Genomic DNA, 19,037 nt, shown 5'->3' with positions numbered 1-19,037 from the left:
AAGGGAGGTATAAAAAAATAACAGAGAAAACCCAGTTTATTAAGTTCTTTTAATTCTATAGTTTATTATGTCAGCTCATGCAGAAAATGTAATGGCTATTGACTTTGGGAGCAGCAACACCACTGCAATATATCAAAAAGACCATGAATTACAAAACGTGGTAGACAGTAACGGTTTTCCATATATCTCTTCAATGCTATCACTCAATGATACATATACGATTGGACACTTGTGTAAAACCGAGGAAGGCCTAAAAAAGAAAGGCAATTTTATTCTGAGAAGCCCAAAGTTATATTTAAGCATTAACAGTCAAAGCCAGCTGGAAACATTGAATGATTTGAATCAAGGTATACACAAGGAATTTCGCGATGGGACGGTTTATTTGAATGGGATTCAACCACTGGAGATATGTAGGAGGTTTATATCGAGAGTCAAGGAAATGGCAGAATATCAGAGTGGAAGGAAGTTTACTACTGTTGCATATTCCTATCCAGCAGATTATAGTCAAACGTTGATATCCAATATTGATACAATGATGAAGGAGTGTGGATTTTCAAACACAATCAAGATATCGGAGCCAGTAGCAGCAGTAAATACCTATATAACTGAAAACAATATAAGAAGTGGAAAGGTCCTTGTGATTGACATAGGAGGAGGTACCTGTGACCTGAGTATTGTGAAGTGCGAAGCTGAGAATGCATTTGTGACTTATAAATGCGGAGATAATGAAATGGGTGGAGTGAACATTGATCTCTTGGTATATAAATGGGTGAAGGAGCAAATTGAGAAGAAATTTCCCAATCTCTATAAATCTATCACGCCTGATATTGAACGGAAAATAATGAAAGAATGCATAGATATCAAAGAAAAGCTCTCACGGATCAAGAGTATCACTCTTTATTTGTCTGTATTCTTCGAGAATGAGGATGATGATGATGAAGACCAATATTACCTGACAATCTCTCGTGAAGAATTCGAAACAATCATAAAACCATTTGTCTCTAAATTCATAAAATTTGTGGAAAGGGCAGTAAACGAAGGTGAAAAGAGTTCTGAATCATTAGATAGGCTGTCGAAGAGATTTACTCGCGTGGTTTTGGTTGGTGGCTCTTCTGTGATTCCGTTACTCCAACAGAAGATCAGAGATTTATTCCCAGACCAGTTCTCTCTTAATACAGACCCTCGCAATGCAGTGGTAAAAGGGAATTTTCACTTCGCATGCCAGATGCTGGACCAGCTATTGAGACAGCGAACCCCCTTAGAGATTACCCGTGGAAGACCAGTTAGACAACTGCACATTAAGAATGATACAATACCAATTGTTCTTCTGAATAACGTAGTAAGAGATGCTATCAGTGAGACGATTTCCCTAATGTCACCCAATGGAAAATGTTTCCGTTTACTGGAAAAAAATACAAAGTTCGAAGAGGTGCGCGATTTCATGATTACCATCAGTTCTGACCACCAAAAGGAAATCCAACTCTTTTTCTGTGAAGGATCGAATCCCCTGTTCGTAAATAATAAGTATTTGGGATCATTAAAGTATGTTTTTGAATCTGGCGAACGCTTGTTATCCGAACCGCAGTTTCTTATTAAAGTTTGGATGAGCTTTAATTCTGTCTTTACAGTTGTTCTGGAAGATCTAAAGGATGGAATTCAGAATTATTACGATATGATATCGCTTGATCATACAAAACAAGATTATACTCAATCCACCCCTTTGAACCCTATGATCAATAATAATAATAATGATAATAGTAATAATAATGATAATAGTAATAAAGGTCCTTCAGTAGATTCGAATAGCAGTGAGCAAGTCCCTGAAAATGGAGATACAGAGCAGTATTCTGAAGAACAGTATTCGGCCTTGATCAAAGAGATTGAAACGAAGATTCTTAGTAATCTGAATCAATATATTGGAGTATTATCTGAACTGGCCTTTATTAAACGAGATCATGACAAATATAATCAGTCTTTGCATACACTTATTGTCAGGCTGAAAAACTTAAAAAACAGCATCATCTAGATTATCTGTTTGTATCAACAAACATCACAGTTGAGTAGGACCACTGTTTCCGAATCCACGATCTCTACGACGGCTCCATCTTCCACGCCACACTCGCGAAGTGTTTTTAATCCATCCTGCAGAACCTCATCAGCGCAAGAAGAGTGCAGTTTTAGAACCACGAACTGAGGCCGTTTCTTAACAAGTCGGCACGCAAACAAGCAAAACTGCTTCACACTCAGCGTTTGCGGAACCTTCAACTCCTTCTCCTCTCCATGTTCTGGCCGAAGACGCACGCAAATCATCGAGTTCTGGATCGTCTCTTCTTTCGTACTCTTCGAAGAGGAGGACAAAAAGGACAAGGACAAGGAGGAGGAGGAAGAAAGGGAAGCAACGCGTGGAACGCCATAGTTTGCCAGTAAACGCTACATCTCATTCGCCGACACAATGCCAAACCGCTAATGTGGGATCGCCGTCGAGCATGGACTGTCTTTCTCGATGAGGGAGCGCTGCCCATGCCTCCACAGAGAGATGTTTGCAACTCAGCAACTCCTACACAACTCACCTTCTCGTCGCTATTTCTACAGAAAAACGCTTGGAGAGGTAAAACAACTCCGCGTCGGTTCGCTCGCCTTCAGAAATCGTGCTGTAGTTCAGCTTCACCAACGTCGGCATCTCCGAAATCACGGCCTATGCATCAGAGATGCGGGATCAAGCGTTTGTACTTCGCGCGAGCTTGCTCCCTTGTCGTACCACTCATTGCCACGCATCTCCAATTCTCGGAGATGGGGGAAGAATTTTGTGATTTTCAGCAACTGCTCGAGTGAAGAAAGACCGATGGAGGAGATATGGAGAGAACGAATCGAGGGAAACATGCATGATGGAGTCGAGTCTCCCAACAGGTTTGAACTCAAAAAAAGGGTTTGGAGAGATTCTAAAGATGCAAGGTTGGCAATCTGACTCCAAGAACTGATTTGGTTTGAGGACAGATCCAGAGTTTGAAGAGAAGAGTGTGAAAATGGCTGGATTGGAATATCTCCAAAAGAATTGCCAGAAAGAGAGAGGAACTGAAGATTAGGGAGACAAGAAAGCAAAGGAATTAGATCGTTCAGATGTAAGGACGTATGGGACACTGCAAGCGTCTATACACATAATATTAGGAACCGCAGCAAGTGGTACTGTCAGATTTGATGTAAAAGAGGGAAGGTAGGAGGGTTTCAGTGGATTAGCATTCAACAAAAGAATTTGGAGGGATGAAAAGCACGAAAGAATCTCAATGACTGTATCGAAGCTATGAATGTGATTTCCACTCAAATTGAGTCGCTTGACAGAAGAAAACAGGGGAAGAGACTCACCCAAGGAAATAATAGCGCTATCACATAGTTCAACGTCTTCTATGTCCGAATGCAACTGGTATTCCGCAATTTGGTCCATTCCCACTAACTCGATTATCTTGCCCGAAGATCCATTGTCTATTAGCTGAATACGTTCCACCGCATTGTAATCGTCTTTTCCATCCTTCTTGTATCTATTCTATGACTATGATTGTCCGCTCTCACTTTTCTAGAAACCTTTCAGACAGACTGGTGCACCTTTTCACTTTACCGGGCTGTACAAACGACCCTTGCGTTGGTGAGCAAGAAAAATAGACGTGGATCCCGTTTTTGTCGGTAAGTGACCCATTATTCTTCCCTCTTGTTTCGTCTTCCCAGCAAATCCCGAGCCACACAACTGATGGTTTTGAAAGACAAATCGGACCGACATACTCCACTCTCCCTAAAGCTGACGTAATAACTCTCGACAATACCGAAAAACCCGTTCGAATCTACTACCGAGTCTCCAACCGTAAATTCATTCATGCAACAAACAATTCATATCACCATGAAGTCCCATTAGAAGCAATTCACATGTCGAATGGTAGGGATGTGTGCCTTGGCCGCCTGTTCGATCACCTTGCATTGTTCCTTCAGTCCGCACTCTACGCGTCAGCCCGGTCTCTCATCGCTACGTCCCAGATAAAGCATCTGAAGCCGCTCGAAGCGATGCTCTTCGATTCCCTTCACGAACGCCGCGACGAACTCGTCCGCCTTTTCGCCAATCCCCGGATTGTCTAGTCACAAGCAGCCGTGGCGCGGCCTACTGAAGAGCGAGAGGAAGGTGAGCGATTTGGCGAAGGGCGCTTCGATGATGTGCTTCGCGACATCCGCGTTCAGCAGATTGTCTATCCGTCAGCCAAGCCCGCGACGACGCACTCTCCAGATAGAGCTTGCGGAGCTGCGGCAGGCTGTTCTCGCTGACTTCGAAGGTGGTGAGTTTGTTGTCTGGATCGCAGGCCGCTCCCATCCCTACATCCCAGCTTCAACGTGTGCAACCGCGGGAAAGAGCCCGGCTCCATGACGAGACTGCTGAGGTCGTTGCCTGCGAGGAGAGAAAGGGGAGAGAGAACTACTGTCCAGCATCAGCATCTCGAGCGAAGGCACCGAGGCGGCGGTGAATCGAAGCGATTGGAGGCCGTTGGCTAGGCGTGAGCGAGCGGACGGGAGAGAAACAGCTCATATCCAGAGACTGCAGGACCGGGAGATGCTCCGCCGTGAAGAGACTGAGGAACGTGTCCATGTCGCCCTTGAACAGATCGTTGCCTGCTTGCCAGCCGCGCACCAGTCCTACCGAAAATCTCCATCGTCTTCAGGCGGTCGAAGCGGCTCTGCGACAGCAGCGTGGTCATGTAGTTCACCCAGGCGAGACCGCGGCCCGTTCCGTGCGCCAGAAACGACTCGGCGTAGAGACAGGGCTGGTACTTGATGAGCAGCTCAAACTCCTCGTTCTTGATGGGCTCCGCTACGAGGAATCCGCAGCCAATCTGGCATACAGTAGAACTTGCAGTCGGAGGGGTAGCGAGTCTCGAAGTTGTAGCGGAACGGCGTGTCCTCGCCATGGTTGTGCTTGATCACGTCTAGATCGCAGGGGAACGCGGCGACTCACTCAGCGTCTCCACGTAGAACGAGCGGACCTCGATGTCCCGCGGGAGCTCCGAGATGATCCGCATCAGACGGGGCATGGCCACGTTTTCGTAGTTGTAGTTGTTGTCTAGCGGTGAGTGGGCGGAGAAAGGGAAACCATCGATGTCCAGATGGGACAGCTGGGGGAACAGACCCTTGGTGATGTTCTGGGTCAGCTCGATGACGGCAGAGGCCGAAAAGTGGTTGGCCTCGATCGAAAACGACTGTAAAGGACAGGTTATGAACGTGTTGACGAGCTGGCGCAAAATGGTTTCGCGGCTCATTTTGCAGGGGCGCTTTCTTTCCTCTCGCTGCATACTAGGACATTCCTCATCACGAATCCCCTTGAAGGTTAAGGAACTAATGCTACAGGATCCTGAACGGAGCGTTTCTGAAACTCCCTTGGCCAGGGTTTCAGCCATTTTGTTGGTCAACCCTACATTTTACCGCGCCAATTCAAGACGAACCAAGAAACTCAACGCTAGTAGCTTCATTCAATTTAGGACCATAGATAGAAATGAATTGATCAATTGGAGCTTCCCGCAGATCCCCTGTACGGTTAATCCAGTAGGCTACGCTTACAAGTAATATGATCACGATCTATCACCATCTCACCTTCCACTTCCTGACTGAAAGGAGAATTTGTATCAGAAAAATCAGGATTCAGAGCAGAGTCAGCAAACACGACAGAGAATAAAGCACAATATATAAACACGTAAAATGCTTTGCTCATTAGCTATTACACTATTAATATTGGGTCAATGTTCCTTTTCTGGAAGGGTTTTGGAATCGACAAATGTTTGGAAGTGCAAAAAGATCGCCTTTTTTTGCTTATCCTCTTTTGTAAATCGTTTCTAGTGGTCGCGTTTAATCTAGAATCTGTTGATGAGTCGATACGCTGCGCCTGTCTGTATATCTAGTAGAAGCAAATTGTACATGTTATCGATAGTAAAGAGAATTCCGCCGATCGATGTAGATATTAATCAAATATCGAAGGATCTGTCCACTCTCAGTGCACAAACGTGTCGCAGCTATTCAGACTACTATAGCTCCTCGTATCTGCCAGGATGGGCTGCAAGCTAGATTACCGTCTTATATCGGAGAGAAAGTGGAGTTTTACGTCGAGATTTCCAATGCAAGCAATTCGACTATCCGAATCCTAAAAATCGAGGCTTCTATCAGTTCAGAAACAGGAAGATGCCCTCTCGATGAAGTCGGAACGTCTTCCAAGTATCTCTCGATTGCTCCATCGACAAGTATTTCGCTTCGCTTTGTCAAACTTCTCTGCGAGATTGGCGAACAGACGTATTCTTACTCCCTCCCTCTTTCTCTCTCCTAGCGTGCACATCTCTCTCACATACAACAATTCGCTGACTGATTTCGTCGTTTCAGAGGAGTATCGTTTTCAGTCTCTCAAGCCATTCGACATTGCTTTCTCTCGCACACAGCTGTCTCACAATCGGTTTGTCGTGAATTCCACGATTACGAATCGACTCGCAACGGACATGTTGCTCACCAATGTGGCTTTTGGTGTTGCATCCAGTCGGGTCAAGCAGATCCATACTTCGTTCGATTCGTAGCGATTTGGAATCCGTGGCATGTAGAGCGGTTTCCGTCCATAGGGATGGGAAGTACATGCATTTCTGTATCCTCGAGGTCGATCCGGAAATTCTTCAGAAAGGCGCGGTTCTCGGTTCTCTCGCGATCCACTTCATTGCGAAGGGTCATAAGGAGATCGGACTCACATCGACTAAAGTGACGATTCCCGTAGATTTCGATGTGACTTTGCAACTCAGAGCATTTCCAGAGCCCAAGTTCAAGGATACTACGAGGTCGATAAAGAGTTCACCCTGTTAGAGCCTAAATCCATTTGTGCTGTGCTGACAAACGTTTCGAACCAAGTAGAGTGAGCGAGAGCGAAGTTAGACGTAGATTCAGGTGGTGAGTTTAGATTGGTCAAACTTGAAGGGTTCGATACAAATAGTTGGCGAGTGCTGTTTTGTAGAGCATGAATAGCATGCTGATCCCTAGAATAAGTTGATTCAGCCTGGAAAAACGACGCGGATCGAATTGCGGTAGCCGAATTGTGTGTGGTTGTGACGATTAGAGCGGTTGCTCTGGCTGCCGGCATGCAGCAACTGGAGGCTCCACAAATCAAGAGTCGGGAAGACTCTGCGAAGGATTCCGTAGCCTTTTCACCTCTCTCTCTTTTTGTACAATAGTTGAGCTGTTTGTTTGATAAATCAAGAGAGAATAGGATGTTTTTATTTCTTGTGAGCCCTGGAAATCGTGCCGATTTTTGCCATGCTCACGAGAGGTTAGCCGTTTTCATTGGTTTGCTTCAAATAGAAAAGCTACTCAAGTGGTATTACGATAAGGTAGGCGTTGTTTAAATCGACTTCTCTAACGGTTTGAATAGATGACCAAGTTTCTTAAGGCTGGAAAGGTCGTAGTCATTCTCTCTGGCAAGTACGCCGGAAAGAAGGCTTTCATCGTGAAGGTGAATGAGGAGGGAGACTCGAAGTACAAGTTCCCCTACGCTGTCGTTTGCGGACTCAAGAGAGGTCCTCGCAAGGTTCTCACCAGCATGTCTGAGAAGAAAGTGCAGAAGAGAACCACGATGAAGGTGTTCACGAAGGTTCTGAACCTCCAGCACTTCATGCCCACTCGGTTTGTTCCATGTGCGCCGTTTGACTCTGTAGTTACAATGTGGACTTCGATCTTGCTGATCTGACCAAGGGTGACATGAAGCCTGAGGAGAGAAAGGAAGCTCTGAAGAAAGTGTCGAAGACCTTCCAGAACGTGTAGGTGGTGTGCGGGTTGTGTGATAGGCAGGTACCTGCACCAGAACGATATCACCAAGGAGAGACACAAGGCTGGAGTCGCTTACTTCTTCAAGAAGCTTAGTTTCTAAGCGCGTTGATGAACTATCACTTCCAACTTGAGTACCATTCGCTCTGTTTCCTCTCAAACACAACCAAACACACTTTATTTCTACAGACACCACCAATGAACACTTCCCTTCTCACTGCGTGTGATACTTGTACACCCGAACATGCGTGAGCGCCTGCCGCAAGATCGTGCTCACCGCGCCCAGGTTAAAGTAGACGGTAGCGGTATACAGCGTGGAGAGGCAATACTCCGACTTGCCGGTCATTTCTCCGTACTCCGTGATCAATCCCGTGCACTCGTTCGGCGGCACGATGCTGTAATTGTACACCGGGATATACCGCACCTGGCAGAACTCCGCCATCGTGCTGAAGAAGAACCCTCCCACCCACGGCGGCGAGAACGACACGATCACGCTCCCCGGCAGCATGAAAATCGCGTTCGCGAACCCGGAGCCCAGCACGCCCAGCAGAATGTCGGTGTCCACCATGCGCTGCGCCTGCGTCCGCGGGTCCAGCAGCTCCATCGCGTCCTCCGAGTAGATCCACTCCCGCCCCCGACGAAGATACAGCGACAGCTCGTTCTTGTTCCCGATCATGCGTCCGGGAAGGTTTCCAGCCACATTAGCGCGCGTCATCAGCATCACCCGCGGTAATTGGTTGCGTTTCCGCACGGGGTCCAGCTTGTAAAACTTGTACGACGCCGCGCGCACCGTCTCCACTTCGGTGGGCGAGGTGAAGATGCCTCCGTAGAACAGATAGCTCATTCGGCTCGGAGCCATCTACCCGTCAAAACGTGGAAACGTGGAAACCAGACGGCGGAAGCAGAGCGCGCCGTCGGCGGCGATCTCCATCATGCGCTCGCGGAAGACGTTGTCGAACTGGCTCTCGGCGGGGAGCAGGGAGAGCGCGATGTCCTTGTAGTGCTGGATCCAGAGGTAAATCTTCTGGTTCTCCATCGTGGGGTAGAAGATGTTCTCGATCTACATGCCAGGCGATGCGGACGGATACGTGTGGAAATCGGTGGGGCTGGTGCAGGATGTGGTAGACGATCGTGTAGACCTCCATGTAGTGAGCAATGTTGCGGGAACTGTGCGGAATCAGCATGTAGCTGTTCGGGTTCTCGATGATCTTGTGGTAGCTCGGGAACGGCTCCGCTAGCACTTGGAAGTTCCAGCCAGTTGCAAAGACTGCAATTTAGAGGGAAAATCGATCATTTGTACCGCCAGGAATCGTACTGATATCGACATCGTTGGGGTCCTTCACATAAATGTTCATACCGTCACGGATAAAGTCATAGCAGACGTTGTGCATCAGAAGCATATAATAGCCCTGCTTTGTATCGTGGATCATGATATCCGAGTGCTCTGGACTGCGAATTAGTACACGCACAATGAACTCACTCTTTACTTGATATCGGATACGGATCCGGCACTTTTCTAGAGGTCAGCAAAAAGCAGCTCAGCTACTCAAGATATTGCTCTACCAAAACCTGTCTCCTCACTTCAAACAATTCCTTCCTAAGAGTATGAACTCCAAAAGTTGACAATACCAGTTAGGTTTGTTGAAATCAATATAATGCATCGCAGCCTCCAATTTTGTCACGTTGCGCTTGCTTGACAACTTTTCATGCTTATGGGAAAGAGTTTGCGAAAAATCGGCCGCCTTGACTGTTTGGCTGGTATCACTGCCATCATAGCCCATTTTGCGATGTTGTCTACAAAATAAGATTTACAGAATGGAGAAAAACTCGCTCAGGGACAATCTTGAGATTTCGTTCACCATATATAGAGCGGCTACTGCCATGACGGCTAAAATAACATAGTAAATCGGTAGCAATATTCCCATCGTTCAGCACTATGTTATCATGATTGACTCTTTCAACAAACAATTCATATTACAACTCCAATAGCAGCTTCTTCCGGTAATCTATATACACTTGTGTCAGGTGGTGCAGATCCGCCATTACCAGCGGAATGAACACTTCACTCGTCATTATCTGGCAGTCCTTCACCGCAACATACGTTTTCCGATCTTCGTCCGCTTCCTCCTGCGTTCTTCTCCTCTATCCGTCACTTTTGCCTCCTTTCCTCACATTCTCGGTCGCCATCTGCTCCATCGCTGAAAGCGAGAAGAGCGTCTTCACAGACTCCATAACCGCTTTTCTGTATCTCTTTAGATCCCTACACGTAAATTTCACCACACATCTCGCACTCGCGGGTGATCGGCGCATCGGGGAACACTTCGATGGATTGCCGCGCGTTTTCGTTGCGAACCGCGGTAAAAAGACTGCTGGGCGAGACGAAATTCATTTTCGACTCTGCTTCCGACTGCATGGCATCTCAAGTCAATCGCTACTTTGAGAGAGAGAAGCGCGCGGAAGATCTTTGAGGCGGTCGTCCAGAGGATGGAGGGCGTGGAATGGCTGAAGGAAATGGACTGGAGCTGCTCGAAAGCGATGAGTTTGACGGAGAACAGGGGAATGACCACGTTGTCAAAGTCGAAGATGGAGGCCGGAAGATGCACGTTCGTGTTGAACGGCTTGTGTTTGACGATCCGAAGGATCAGATTGAGACGGTCTTTGAGCTTGTCGGGTTGACAATGGGGATCGGGAGTAGGGAAGGAGAATGTGGGAGACTAGGAGTGAATGGAGAGTTATGGTGAGGTACGGGAGTGATCGAGAAGGAATTTAAATCCACAGACTCATCTTCAAACTAGAATTGACTTGAAAACACTGGAAATACCTTGCAGCCTGAAGAATAGGAAGTTAGCTGCATCTCGTGGATCGAGTCCATGCGGTAATTATACAGAGAACGCAAGCGAATAAGGAATGACTTCGCGTCATTCCCACAACACGCATCCCAGGACTAATTCCAACAAGTGCTTTATGTACTACATCAATTTCCGACGTTATCAAAGTTGAACACACACTATACAGCGTTAAAGCCTTCGAGTAGTCTTTTCGCTTATCAAATTCTACAGCCTGTCTAGCAATACTACGCTCGATTCACAAATTTAAAAACTACGTAAAGATATGGTTGATGCGTTGAAACACCAAGTATCGATAGGAGTTATCGGATATGAACATCTCCGGCATCTTGCACGAAATACTCACAAAACGTCAAACAAATACTGTTTTACCGAAAAGTCGCTCTGCCTTTTACTTGATTTTTCCAATGTCTGCCCCAGATGTTTCTGCTATTTTAGGTCAAAAGCTGCTTGAAGTTTGAAATGACTCAACAATCTCATCTATAGGGATGGACAATGCTAGAACCAGCGTGCGACGCTTGCAATGTTCCCTTGATGCGAAGTCGACAAGGTGAGGTGATTTGCGTTTCCTGCAATTCTCACTTTGTTAAGGACGATGATGGGTTTTACAGAGTAGGAGACGATTATTTTGCACTTTGAAATAGAAAGAAAACCCTGCTCCGAAGCAAGTGTCTGCAGCTCCGAAAGTAGAGATGCCGAAAGGCTCAATGTCTCCAATTGAAGCGAATCTGATGGGTTTTGTAGAAGCGCGAACCAAGCGTCTGTTGGAAGAGTCGGAAGCCGATGACAGTGTTTTAGAAAGAAAGCTCCAAGTAATTCATCAGGCTATTGATTGTTTGAAGGAGATTCATAGTTTGTATTGTTAATGTCTTCTGAATCGTTTGTTAGCATAGAAATTGAGGGAATTAGTACGGAGGGAGATTGGAAGGATTGCACATACGAAATTGAAGTGATAATAGGGAAACCCGCGTTATTGCATAGGACCTAGACAAACCGCACCCTATTCTCTATATAAATGGGAAGAAGCTTATTGGACATTACGAAGCTACGGATGGAACAGAATTGATAATTACGCCACGTATTTTGTATTCATACGTTTGAATGGATAGAGGACACGATTGAGATGAGTAACAAGAAGCTGGTATTTAAAATTGACATTGATCACCCGGACTCTGAAGCTTTGTCTGAACTGAGTGCATCTGTTCGGAGCGGAGATGTGTCTGCAATGAGTCAAGTGGATCTGGCGAGTGGATCCGCGTAAAGATCCCGTGAAGGCGATTCCTTTCTTGACTTATGTATGATTTGGTTTTTGTAGTATGCATGTATCTCTATTTTTTTTGTCTTTTTTCTCGTGCACAATTCATTTCTAGGAAATAACATATTTATTCTTTGGAATATTAATTACCCATTTCCTGTTTGTTTTTTCATAATGTCGTTTTGTCTCAAAGTTGACAGGGAGGCAGAGAATGATTTCGAATTTGTTAGGAATTTGGCAATCTTCCGTAACAGAATTGCATGAAGATTACGCCTAGGATTGAAATCCATCTGTTCTCTCGTTTTTTCGTATATAACTCACGAAGATCCAACAATTACATTTGATAAATTATATGGTATTGTTGAATCATGCGCATAATACGCAGAACTCCTTGAATTGGATCGTGAAAGATTAGAGCACTGTGTGTTTGTAATTGGATACATATTCTCAGAGTGCATTAAACACCGCATAAATCCTTATGACTTTTGTGATGTGATACTTCCAGCAAAGTTCAATGAGAATACAGTGGCAGTCTTATCCCAATTTTACGATCGAATCGTTTTTGATACACAAAGATGTCACCTCTAGAACTTAGCACTCAAAAAACAGGGAGGGAGCGATTCATCGTCTCAGGAAAGTACGGCTCGCATATTGACTGTATGAGAATAAGAATCGTCTAAAAGCTAGAACGTTCGGTGGAGACTCGACGTGGAGATTAGCAACCAGTGTTTAAACAGAGTGTACAATCCTTCCTATCTCATTGAGTTGGGGTCCAGTCATCAGGGTGGAAAGCTGAGAGAATATTTCGAAGTTGACTACAGCACGCTGAAAACCATTCGGGATACGCTCCAAAACTCAATTCAGACCAGCTGGAAGTCATGTTGTAATGATTTTCGATATATTATTTCTGCAAACTATGTCTGTTTGTTGTCATTCTTTTTTTCTATTTGAGGGACTGCATGTACAGTGATCCAGCAATTGCCATCTTTATCAAAGTCAGTTGATTCCTTCCGGATTGCATCCAATAATTCTTTAAATAACTTCCCCATGTCTTGCATTGACTACAACTTAGAGTAGAATGAGGTGAGTGACGTTCATGCCTAGCTTTGATACCATTCTTGCGAACACACCTTTCAAGTACCGAAATACCAAGATCGTATGCACGCTCGGACCTGCTTGCTGGGATGTGGATACTCTGGTCAAGATGATTGACGCCGGAATGAATGTTGCCCGTTTCAACTTCTCTCACGGAACGCACGAAGTACTTGCAGCCTTCCATTCTGACGAATAGTCTCACGGAAAAGCCCATGATAACCTGATGGAAGCTCTGAAGCAGCGTCCTGGAAAGCACGTACGTGAAATCGACGAAACCTAATCTGCAGGTTGCTGTGATGCTGGATACTAAGGGTCCTGAAATTCGTACTGGTTATTTAGTCGATGGTCAGAACATTACCATCGAAAAGGACTCGATCGTTGAGATCACTACCGACTACACGGTATGTCGCTATTGGAGTCGCTGACTCGCAGATCAAGGGCGATTGCCACCGCATCTCTTGCTCCTACAAAGATCTTCCCACTTCCGTGAAGATGGGTCAGCTGATCTACGTTTCCGACGGTGATCTGACGTTCCAGGTGACGGAGATCGGCACAGAGTCGGCATAAACGGAGCGTTAAACCGTAGTTCGATTCGCTGCAAAGCGCTGAATACCGCGACGATCGGCCAGACCAAGAACATGAACATCCCCGGAGCCATCATCACGCTCCCCACGCTCACAGAGAGCGTATCTCTCTTCTGACAGCTCTCTAACGTGCAGGACATTCGCGATATCACGGAATTCCCGAAGCACTACCGCGTGGATTGCATCGCGGCGTCCTTCATCCGCCGAGGCTCCGATATCGACACGATCCGCCGTGTTCTGGGCCCCGACCTGCAGTACATCCAGATCATCGCGAAGATCGAGAACCAGGAAGGCCTGCAGAACTACGCGGAGATTTTGGAGAAGGTGGACGGCATCATGGTCGCTCGCGGCGATCTGGGAATGGAGATGGCGCCCGAGAAAGTGTTCCTCGCGCAGAAGTACATGCTCCACGAGGCGGCGCTGCGCGGTCGATTCACGATCACCGCCACGCAGATGCTGGACTCGATGATCAAGAAGCCGCGACCCACGCGCGCGGAATGCACGGATGTGGCCAACTCGATTCTGGACGGATCGGACGCTGTGATGCTCTCGGGAGAGTCGGCGAACGGACTGTATCCGATCGCTGCCGTCTCCATGCTGCGTCGACTCAGCGAGGAGACCGAGAAGATCTATCCCGCGGCGCGTGTGGTGCGTGTAGGCGATGGGCAGAGCGGTGAAGAGTAGCGCGTGTATGAGCTGGGAGCGCAGAAATACGGAGTGGGAGACGTGGAGGCCGTGTGCCATGGAGCGGTGGAGCAGGCTCTGCAGGAGCACGCGGTGGCGATTGTGGCGGTGACGCGCGGAAACGAGCTGCCGCGATGGATCAGCAAGTATCACGCCGCGCAGCCCATCTTCGTGCTGACCGACAACGCGGTGATGGCGAACCAGGTCGATGGATATTACAGAGCGTGCAGAACCGTGAAGGTGAGCGAGGCGGTGAAGAGAGAGGAGGTGGCGAAGAAGATTACCGAGGCTGGATTTGTACTGGATAGTGGAAAACTGGTTGTTGTGGACGACTGGGAGAAGAGTGTGGATGTGTATGTTATTGAGGCTTACCTTGTTTGTGACAAACATTTTCTTTTTTGATGCAACTTGTAACTGGATTTGGTTCTGTGTTTCCCTTGTATCGACAGGAGGGAGCGCCAGAAGCCTCGTTTAACTACATGCTCCTTTCGGTTGTGATTACAGGGGTCTTGTAAGATGGTTTAAGGCTGTTGTGAATGTGTAGATGCGTTATTGATTATTACCTTAACAAATTAGAGTATAATGATTGTCAAGAGATGAATCCCCCAGAAGTGATTTCGTCCTCAAATAGCAATGATCTATAGGATGTGATGTCTATAATAAAGGAGATAGATAAAGAAAACAACAAGGAAGAGAATGACAAACTGGAAAATAAAGTGAGGAAGGCATTTTATAAAGCGCAGCTCTATGGCCAAGATAAAAACAGGTTTACCATCGTAAAATCGGTTGTACTCACGCTCTTCGATATCATCTTTTTACTTTCTGGCTTTTTACCGTTTTGTTATGACTTAAGCAAGAGACTCTCTGTAATTCTGTGTGTATCGCCTTTGAAAGTAGAGTTATTTCCACTTCGGGTCGAATGAGATCGTTATTACGATCTGCTTTGTGGTCATCTCACACATATACGAGCAATTGGTGCGCCTTCCCTGGAAGATTTATTCCATCTTCGTCATTGAAGAAAAGTAGGGCGCTCGCTTTTTTTACGCGCAGACACGGCTTCAACAAGCAAACGCCTTCCCTCTTTGTTCAGGACACCATCAAAAGTTCGCTTCTGAATCTCATCCTCGAAATCATCCTCTACTTAATCATCCAGTTAATCCTCCGCGTAGGTTCTCTTCCCTTCTTCTCACCAGCATATCACGCACCGCACTCTCTTCATTCTCTGGTCGGTTCTGGTCCTCTTTTCCATTGTTTTGAATCTTCTCTATCCGCGCTTCCTTCTCCCTCTTTTCAACCGCCTCACGCCTCTTCCGCCCTCGTCGCTCTCCGAGCAGATTCAGAATCTCGCTTCACGCGTTGGATTCCGCGTAAATCGCGTGCAGCTAATCGACAGCAGCCGACGAACCGGGCACAGCAATGCAGCCGCTTACGGACTTTTCGGCGTGAATGGCATTTTAATCGCCGACACGCTGCTGACTCAGCTCTCCGAACGCGAAATCCTGGCGGTCCTCGGACATGAACTCGGTCATTGGCGATTTGCGCACACCTATCGAATGCTCGCCGTCAATTCGCTTGTGATGCTCGCTATGATCGAGTCGTTCTCTCTCTTCGCGCACAACCAAGCGGTGTTCGCGTCATTCGGTTTCGCCGACATGCCGACTTTAATGGGCTTTGTTTTGTTCATGGAGGTTGGGAATCGTAATACTTCGCCATTTGTAGTGCATTTGGAGCGCAGTCGAGGAGATCTGCGACAGCGTGGTGAATGTTGTGAGTCGAAGACAGGAGGATCAGGCGGATGCCTTCGCTACAGAGTTGGGCTACGGAAAGGAACTGAAAACGGCGCTGGTGAAGCTGAATGTGGAGAACGCGTCCACATTGAAGGTTCATTGGTTGGTGAGCATGCTACGAAACAGGTGGGAATTGGAAAGGATCTTTGAGATAGTCATCCGTCGTTGCTGGAGAGGTGCAAACATATTTCGGAAGTAGAGAAAAAGAAGAAAATAGATTTTGTTTTTTGTTCGATACGCAAGTGGAATAAAGTCGTATGGAAACGTTATTTAATGTAGCGAAATGGTACATGTGATAAGCTAGGACTTTGTGAAGGAATTGACCGAACTCCGAACGAAGAAGCTTCCAAAGGACGAAGAGACGAAGGAGATACAGGTAGTGCGCTTTAGAGACAAATGAATGTACTAGTGTTTGAAACAAAAGTATATCCGAAATTGCATCCATATGGATAGCTCTGATACGAAGAAGAACCAAATGATTCAAGTAGCGGTGCAGCAGCAGTGGATAAACGTGTAGAAAATTCTCAGTTTCGAGTACCTGTCTTCAACTGAGACGGTCTTGGAAGTTACAGGAAAGCAATATCTAACAGAGGAAGAGCTTGAAAATGGATCAATAAGCGAATCCGATATTACTTGGCATGTTTCTCTGTTAAGTGTATCTGAAGTGTAGGACAAAGAAAATGGGGATCTTGGCTGCGAGCACTATCTTCGAGGTGCAAAAATGCTTTGCCCTGATTGTCATCGATTCTTCACCTGTCGTTTTTGTCATAACGCGAGCTGTGAGCACGAGATGGACCGTTATGCAGTCGAATACATGGCGTGTATGTATTGTCTTCGCATCCAAGTAGTCATCACGAATGCCTGCCATCCAGAAAGCCGCCCAGACGTGTAAGTTCTGCGGGGAGGTTTTGGGTAAATACTACTGCAACATCTGCCATTTCTGGTGCAACGACATGACGTTCAACCAATTCATATCCTGCATGTCGTAATGCGGCTCCTTCATTCCACCATTGTCCCTACTGCAAACTGTGCAGACACGGTCGCGGCCTCAACATCGACTCCTACCACTGCCCGACGTGCAACGTTTGCCTGGGGATCGAAGGGAAAAACAACCATGTCTGCAGCGAAAACAAACTCTTCTGCAACTGCCCCATCTGCGGAGAATGGCTCCAAACCTCGCGGAAGACGTCCATGTTCCTTGTCTGCGGGCACGGAATCCACGAATCCTGCTTAAAGGAGTACCTTAAGGTGGGGGATGGGATGATGATTCATCGTAGACGAATTACATTTGTCCGTTGTGTCAGAAGACGATCGCCGACGCAGGGGAGCTATTTATGCGAATGGATAAGTGGGTGAAGGATAATCCGATGCCAGCTCCTTACAATGAGTGGAAGCGATCGATTTTCTGCAACGACTGTGAGAAGCGAAGTACCGTGCCATTTAATTTCTTCTACCACAAAGTAAGGTGCATGTTGAGGATTTGAGAGTAGTGTCCTTTTTGTAAATCTTATAACACAAAAGTGATCAAAGAGTGCGTTGTTTGTTAGACAAACACTTCCATGTTGGTAGTGTGGCTTCTTCTCTTGCTGGTCGGGAGAGTGGCGGCGTGTAGTTATGATTTTCGGTGCAGAAGTTGTGGGTCGCTCCTGTCCCATTTGAAGGATTATATCGATGAAGAGGCGGATGATTCGGAAGGAAGAGTCTTTTATAAAACGGTTCCACAGGGAATCGATCTCTACTATGATACATTTCCTGAAGTGGTGCGGGTTTTTGATTTCTGTGTTACCGTAGAAAGAGCAGGAGCGTAGTAAGTTGATTTATGTAAAAGATATCAACGAAACAAACGTGGTTTTTCTACCGACGAAATTATCTTCGAGTCACTTCGCAGACTATGCGTTTCAGCCCGTCATGTGTCGTCGCTGCAAGAAGATCGTGGGTTACCTTTTCTCTCCGTCGAAAGCGGTTCCTCGTGAGTTCTTCTCGTTCGATTCACTCCAGAAGCGCCCAAAGACTCCAGCTCGCTCTCACTCCTGGATTTCTGTCCCTATACAAAGTGCTGGGACGTTCACGCCCAGATTATCGAGTCATTGAACGAGATGGGAGTAACCACCTTCCAAAACGGTCCGAGCATTATCACCATCACTTCCGACCTCACCGTACTCCTCGCCCTCCGCTTTCTCCTAGATCACAAACCAAACAATGATTTCCGATTTGGCTTTCGACATTTCCCTCCTTTCTGTGTTTAGCGACAATTCGACTTCGCTCTTCGGCTACGACTATTCCGTCTCGCCTCCCGCGCCTTTCTATTCGTTCTACCTCTCTCGAGGCAACGAAACGACCCACATCGACTTCTCCAAGTGCCATTTCCCGCCAGTTCTGAGTTAGATATTTGTCTGCGCAGTACTCGCTTCTGGAAGTGAATTTAACGGAGGGGCCCGGGACGACGGAGGTTCGCTTTCAGTACTGTCCGTCGGTGGTGGATGTCGTGCGATTGGAGGGCGTGCGATGTAGAATCTGAAGTATCGGAGCTTCTGGTGCTCGACGGACCGTCCGTTTTGTTTGTTTCAGTTCTGTGTGGGCAGCTTGGCCATTCCGCAAGGCCGTAGGATTCTGCGTGAAGGTAGCAGGAATAGGCCCGGAGGGATCGTTCTTGGGATTGCTCGACGACGAGATCGTGCTGGACGACGAGGAGCTGGACCGCGCACTGAGCGAAATCGATCGCTTGAGTCCTCTTTTTTCGGATTGTCCTGTTTGTCTCACAAACAAACAAACAAACAAACAAACAAACAAACAAACAAACAATTAAACAAACAATTAAACAAACAAACAAACAAACAATTAAACAAACAAACACTCCACTAAACATGCGTTACAATTTCGTTTTCATTTTCGATCAGCCCATTGTCTGTCAGCTGCAAACCTTGCATATGATAGTCCTCCGCCGTGTGAATCGTCTGCTGCGGCATCTGCG

At 46.7% G+C, this 19,037-nt stretch overlaps 10 protein-coding genes; 7 read left to right on the top strand and 3 right to left on the bottom strand.

Annotated features, from left to right (window-relative positions):
* Nucleotides 1–67: 67 nt before the first annotated feature.
* GSBLH_T00000566001 (uncharacterized protein) lies at nucleotides 68–2,026 on the top strand (the record flags this gene model as incomplete). The annotated part of the gene is made up of 1 exon (XM_013038792.1): nucleotides 68–2,026. One exon carries the CDS (start codon nucleotides 68–70, stop codon nucleotides 2,024–2,026), a length of 1,959 nt encoding a protein of 652 aa, XP_012894246.1.
* Nucleotides 2,027–2,437: 411 nt separating this feature from the next.
* GSBLH_T00006082001 (uncharacterized protein) lies at nucleotides 2,438–3,864 on the bottom strand (the record flags this gene model as incomplete). The annotated part of the gene is made up of 6 exons (XM_013038791.1): nucleotides 2,438–2,557; nucleotides 2,591–2,695; nucleotides 2,731–3,147; nucleotides 3,185–3,538; nucleotides 3,611–3,781; nucleotides 3,838–3,864. The coding sequence occupies 6 exons, from the start codon at nucleotides 3,862–3,864 to the stop codon at nucleotides 2,438–2,440; spliced, it is 1,194 nt and encodes a 397-aa protein (XP_012894245.1).
* Nucleotides 3,865–4,226: 362 nt separating this feature from the next.
* On the bottom strand, nucleotides 4,227–5,614 carry GSBLH_T00000565001 (uncharacterized protein; the record flags this gene model as incomplete). Its single annotated transcript, XM_013038790.1, has 9 exons — nucleotides 4,227–4,423; nucleotides 4,455–4,523; nucleotides 4,555–4,644; nucleotides 4,673–4,843; nucleotides 4,875–4,958; nucleotides 4,988–5,092; nucleotides 5,123–5,440; nucleotides 5,472–5,555; nucleotides 5,587–5,614. The coding sequence occupies 9 exons, from the start codon at nucleotides 5,612–5,614 to the stop codon at nucleotides 4,227–4,229; spliced, it is 1,146 nt and encodes a 381-aa protein (XP_012894244.1).
* A 254-nt stretch (nucleotides 5,615–5,868) lies between these two features.
* GSBLH_T00000564001 (uncharacterized protein) lies at nucleotides 5,869–6,861 on the top strand (the record flags this gene model as incomplete). XM_013038789.1 has 5 exons in its annotated part: nucleotides 5,869–5,923; nucleotides 5,954–6,059; nucleotides 6,088–6,309; nucleotides 6,344–6,580; nucleotides 6,609–6,861. The coding sequence occupies exons 1-5, from the start codon at nucleotides 5,890–5,892 to the stop codon at nucleotides 6,859–6,861; spliced, it is 852 nt and encodes a 283-aa protein (XP_012894243.1). The 5' UTR covers nucleotides 5,869–5,889.
* Nucleotides 6,862–7,262: 401 nt separating this feature from the next.
* On the top strand, nucleotides 7,263–7,958 carry GSBLH_T00000563001 (uncharacterized protein; the record flags this gene model as incomplete). XM_013038788.1 has 4 exons in its annotated part: nucleotides 7,263–7,382; nucleotides 7,424–7,674; nucleotides 7,707–7,808; nucleotides 7,840–7,958. The coding sequence occupies 4 exons, from the start codon at nucleotides 7,263–7,265 to the stop codon at nucleotides 7,916–7,918; spliced, it is 552 nt and encodes a 183-aa protein (XP_012894242.1). The 3' UTR covers nucleotides 7,919–7,958.
* Nucleotides 7,959–10,075: 2,117 nt separating this feature from the next.
* Nucleotides 10,076–10,980, bottom strand: GSBLH_T00000562001 (uncharacterized protein; the record flags this gene model as incomplete). The annotated part of the gene is made up of 6 exons (XM_013038787.1): nucleotides 10,076–10,222; nucleotides 10,251–10,529; nucleotides 10,562–10,606; nucleotides 10,637–10,759; nucleotides 10,789–10,888; nucleotides 10,919–10,980. The coding sequence occupies 6 exons, from the start codon at nucleotides 10,978–10,980 to the stop codon at nucleotides 10,076–10,078; spliced, it is 756 nt and encodes a 251-aa protein (XP_012894241.1).
* Nucleotides 10,981–12,090: 1,110 nt separating this feature from the next.
* Nucleotides 12,091–14,681, top strand: GSBLH_T00000561001 (uncharacterized protein; the record flags this gene model as incomplete). Its single annotated transcript, XM_013038786.1, has 13 exons — nucleotides 12,091–12,163; nucleotides 12,194–12,271; nucleotides 12,302–12,474; nucleotides 12,505–12,573; nucleotides 12,604–12,838; nucleotides 12,869–12,989; nucleotides 13,021–13,177; nucleotides 13,208–13,267; nucleotides 13,299–13,412; nucleotides 13,444–13,568; nucleotides 13,598–13,697; nucleotides 13,731–14,249; nucleotides 14,280–14,681. The coding sequence occupies 13 exons, from the start codon at nucleotides 12,091–12,093 to the stop codon at nucleotides 14,679–14,681; spliced, it is 2,226 nt and encodes a 741-aa protein (XP_012894240.1).
* A 517-nt stretch (nucleotides 14,682–15,198) lies between these two features.
* On the top strand, nucleotides 15,199–16,345 carry GSBLH_T00000560001 (CaaX prenyl protease; the record flags this gene model as incomplete). The annotated part of the gene is made up of 4 exons (XM_013038785.1): nucleotides 15,199–15,444; nucleotides 15,473–15,967; nucleotides 15,999–16,192; nucleotides 16,222–16,345. 4 exons carry the CDS (start codon nucleotides 15,199–15,201, stop codon nucleotides 16,343–16,345), a joined length of 1,059 nt encoding a protein of 352 aa, XP_012894239.1.
* A 140-nt stretch (nucleotides 16,346–16,485) lies between these two features.
* Nucleotides 16,486–17,592, top strand: GSBLH_T00000559001 (uncharacterized protein). XM_013038784.1 has 2 exons: nucleotides 16,486–17,314; nucleotides 17,344–17,592. Exons 1-2 carry the CDS (start codon nucleotides 17,258–17,260, stop codon nucleotides 17,548–17,550), a joined length of 264 nt encoding a protein of 87 aa, XP_012894238.1. The 5' UTR covers nucleotides 16,486–17,257; the 3' UTR covers nucleotides 17,551–17,592.
* Nucleotides 17,593–17,981: 389 nt separating this feature from the next.
* Nucleotides 17,982–18,872, top strand: GSBLH_T00000558001 (uncharacterized protein; the record flags this gene model as incomplete). XM_013038783.1 has 5 exons in its annotated part: nucleotides 17,982–18,222; nucleotides 18,251–18,423; nucleotides 18,452–18,548; nucleotides 18,578–18,668; nucleotides 18,700–18,872. Exons 1-5 carry the CDS (start codon nucleotides 18,163–18,165, stop codon nucleotides 18,870–18,872), a joined length of 594 nt encoding a protein of 197 aa, XP_012894237.1. The 5' UTR covers nucleotides 17,982–18,162.
* Between the last annotated feature and the right edge of the window lie 165 nt (nucleotides 18,873–19,037).

This window comes from Blastocystis hominis (assembly GCF_000151665.1).
Source record: "Blastocystis hominis, Singapore isolate B (sub-type 7) whole genome shotgun sequence assembly, scaffold_0".
Classification (NCBI taxonomy): Eukaryota; class Bigyra; order Opalinata; family Blastocystidae; genus Blastocystis; species Blastocystis hominis.
The sequence above is the reverse complement of the archived record's forward strand: the minus strand, read 5'-3'. Positions and strand labels throughout refer to the sequence as shown.